The sequence below is a fragment of the Cebus imitator genome, unplaced genomic scaffold (assembly GCF_001604975.1).
Source record: "Cebus imitator isolate Cc_AM_T3 unplaced genomic scaffold, Cebus_imitator-1.0 Scaffold121, whole genome shotgun sequence".
In the NCBI taxonomy this organism is placed as follows: Eukaryota; Metazoa; Chordata; class Mammalia; order Primates; family Cebidae; genus Cebus; species Cebus imitator.
In genome coordinates this window covers 1,038,975-1,040,805 of record NW_016107436.1, presented here as the reverse complement: position 1 = coordinate 1,040,805, position 1,831 = coordinate 1,038,975, and the positions used below count along the sequence as shown (strand labels likewise).

At 37.5% G+C, this 1,831-nt stretch overlaps 1 protein-coding gene across 1 annotated transcript in view; it reads left to right on the top strand.

Annotated features, from left to right (window-relative positions):
* Nucleotides 1–1,831, top strand: part of TRIM37 (tripartite motif containing 37) — a 118,465-nt gene that overhangs the window by 6,715 nt on the left and 109,919 nt on the right. Inside the window, exon 3 of the mRNA XM_037742440.1 lies at nucleotides 715–755. Coding sequence (XP_037598368.1) covers nucleotides 715–755 — 41 coding nt within the window. The remainder of the gene's footprint in view (nucleotides 1–714; nucleotides 756–1,831) is intronic.

The window sequence follows — 1,831 nt, the reverse complement described above, 5'->3', positions numbered from 1 at the left end:
CCATCTTAATCTTTTTTTTTTTTTTTTTTTTTTTTAGACAGTTTCACTCTGTCACCCAGGCTGTAGTACAGTGGCACAGTCCTGGTTCACTGCAACCTCTGCTTCCCGTGTTCAAGCAATTCTCTTGCCTCAGCTTACCAAGTAGCTGGCATTTCAGGCACCTATCACCATGCCCGGCTAATTTTTATATTTTTAGTAGAGACGGGGTTTTGCCATGTTGGCCAAGCTGGTCTGGAACTGCTGACCTCAGGTAATCCACCCACCTCGGCCTCCCAAAGTGTTGGGATTACAGGCGTGAGCTACCACGCCCTGCTGAATTAGCTTACTTTTCAAAAAATAAATTTAGAAGTACGTTTAGGTAGAAATAAACCATCACTGTGGTTTATTTTTGGGTGCGAAGGTGACAGTATCATTATTATAAGACAATAGTAAGATTATATACACATTCTCCATGAGAATCAGTTAGTCCTGGAATCATTCCTTTTCCTGTGTGAGAATAGCTATTTTGGTTTGAGTTCTGTCCCTTAAAAAATTGTCCCTATCAGATGACAGTATGAGGGAGGCAGTAGATTGCCTGTTATTTTAGTCTCTAAAATTGATTTAAGCACTGTAGAGAGTTAAACTCATTAGGTTTGTATTAAGTATTTTACACACATGCACACGCACAGAGTAATGGTGTTTTCTAATCAAAATCTAATTCTTTTGCCCCCTTAGCGCTGGCTGACAGAGCAGAGAGCTCAATGTCCTCATTGCCGGTAAGTGTTTTACTATGATTATTTTTGAATTTTGAAAATAGCAAGAGTCAGAATGTGCCTTAGGAGTCATAAAGGCAGTTTTCCTGCAATCTGCCATGTTTCTCTTCTTTGTGAAGATAGTTGAGTAGAAATAAGCAATCTGACTAGAAAAAGAAATGCGGGGACTATTTCATGTGACTTAGAATTATGTTTACTATGTTGTACCCTGCCTCTCATAGAAAATTATTGTATAACTTCTTAACTTACCTTTTATAATTAAGCAACACATTTTTAATGTTTCTGGCTAAAATAATCTAGATAGGTCACAACGTATCTTTTATAATTAAGTAAAACATTTTTAATGTTTCTGGTTTAAAAAATCCAGATAGTTTGGCTGGACATGGTGGCTCACACCTATAATCCCAGCACTTTGGGAGGCCGAGGCAGGTAGATCACTTGAGGTCAGCCTGGCCAACATAGTGAAACCTTGTCTCTCCCAAAAACACAAAAATTAGCTGGGTGTGGTAGTGCGCCCCTGTAGTCCTAGCTACTCGGGAGGCTGAGGCATGAGAATCGCTTGATCTTGGGAGATAGAGGTTGCAGTGAGCTGAGATCATGCTGCTGCACTTGAGCCAAGATTGTGCCACTGCACTCCAGCCTGGGCAACAAAGCCAAAAAAAAAAAAAAAATTCAAATAGAGATAAATATAAAATAAAAAGGCTTCTGATTCTGATACCTTTCTACCCTGTCTTTTCAGAAGACATTGTTTCAAAAGACGTTGTTGGGTTTGGTATGTGTTCTTCTAGACCATTTTTTGTGCATGTATTTTTTAAGGCCCTAATCTGGTATGATTGTGCCTATATATAGATTCCCATATACTTTTTCTTAAAATGTACAAATGATATAATATTGTTTTGCAGTTTGCTTTTTCATGTAAAATATATCTTTTCTTGATTATATGTATATATATGTCATTTTTTGAGGAAAAAAAATTGACTATAGTCATACCTTGATTTATGCCCATATTGAGAGACATTTAGGTTATCTCTACTTTTGGTTTTAAAAAATAATGCTGGAGTGCCATCTGTTGCCCATTT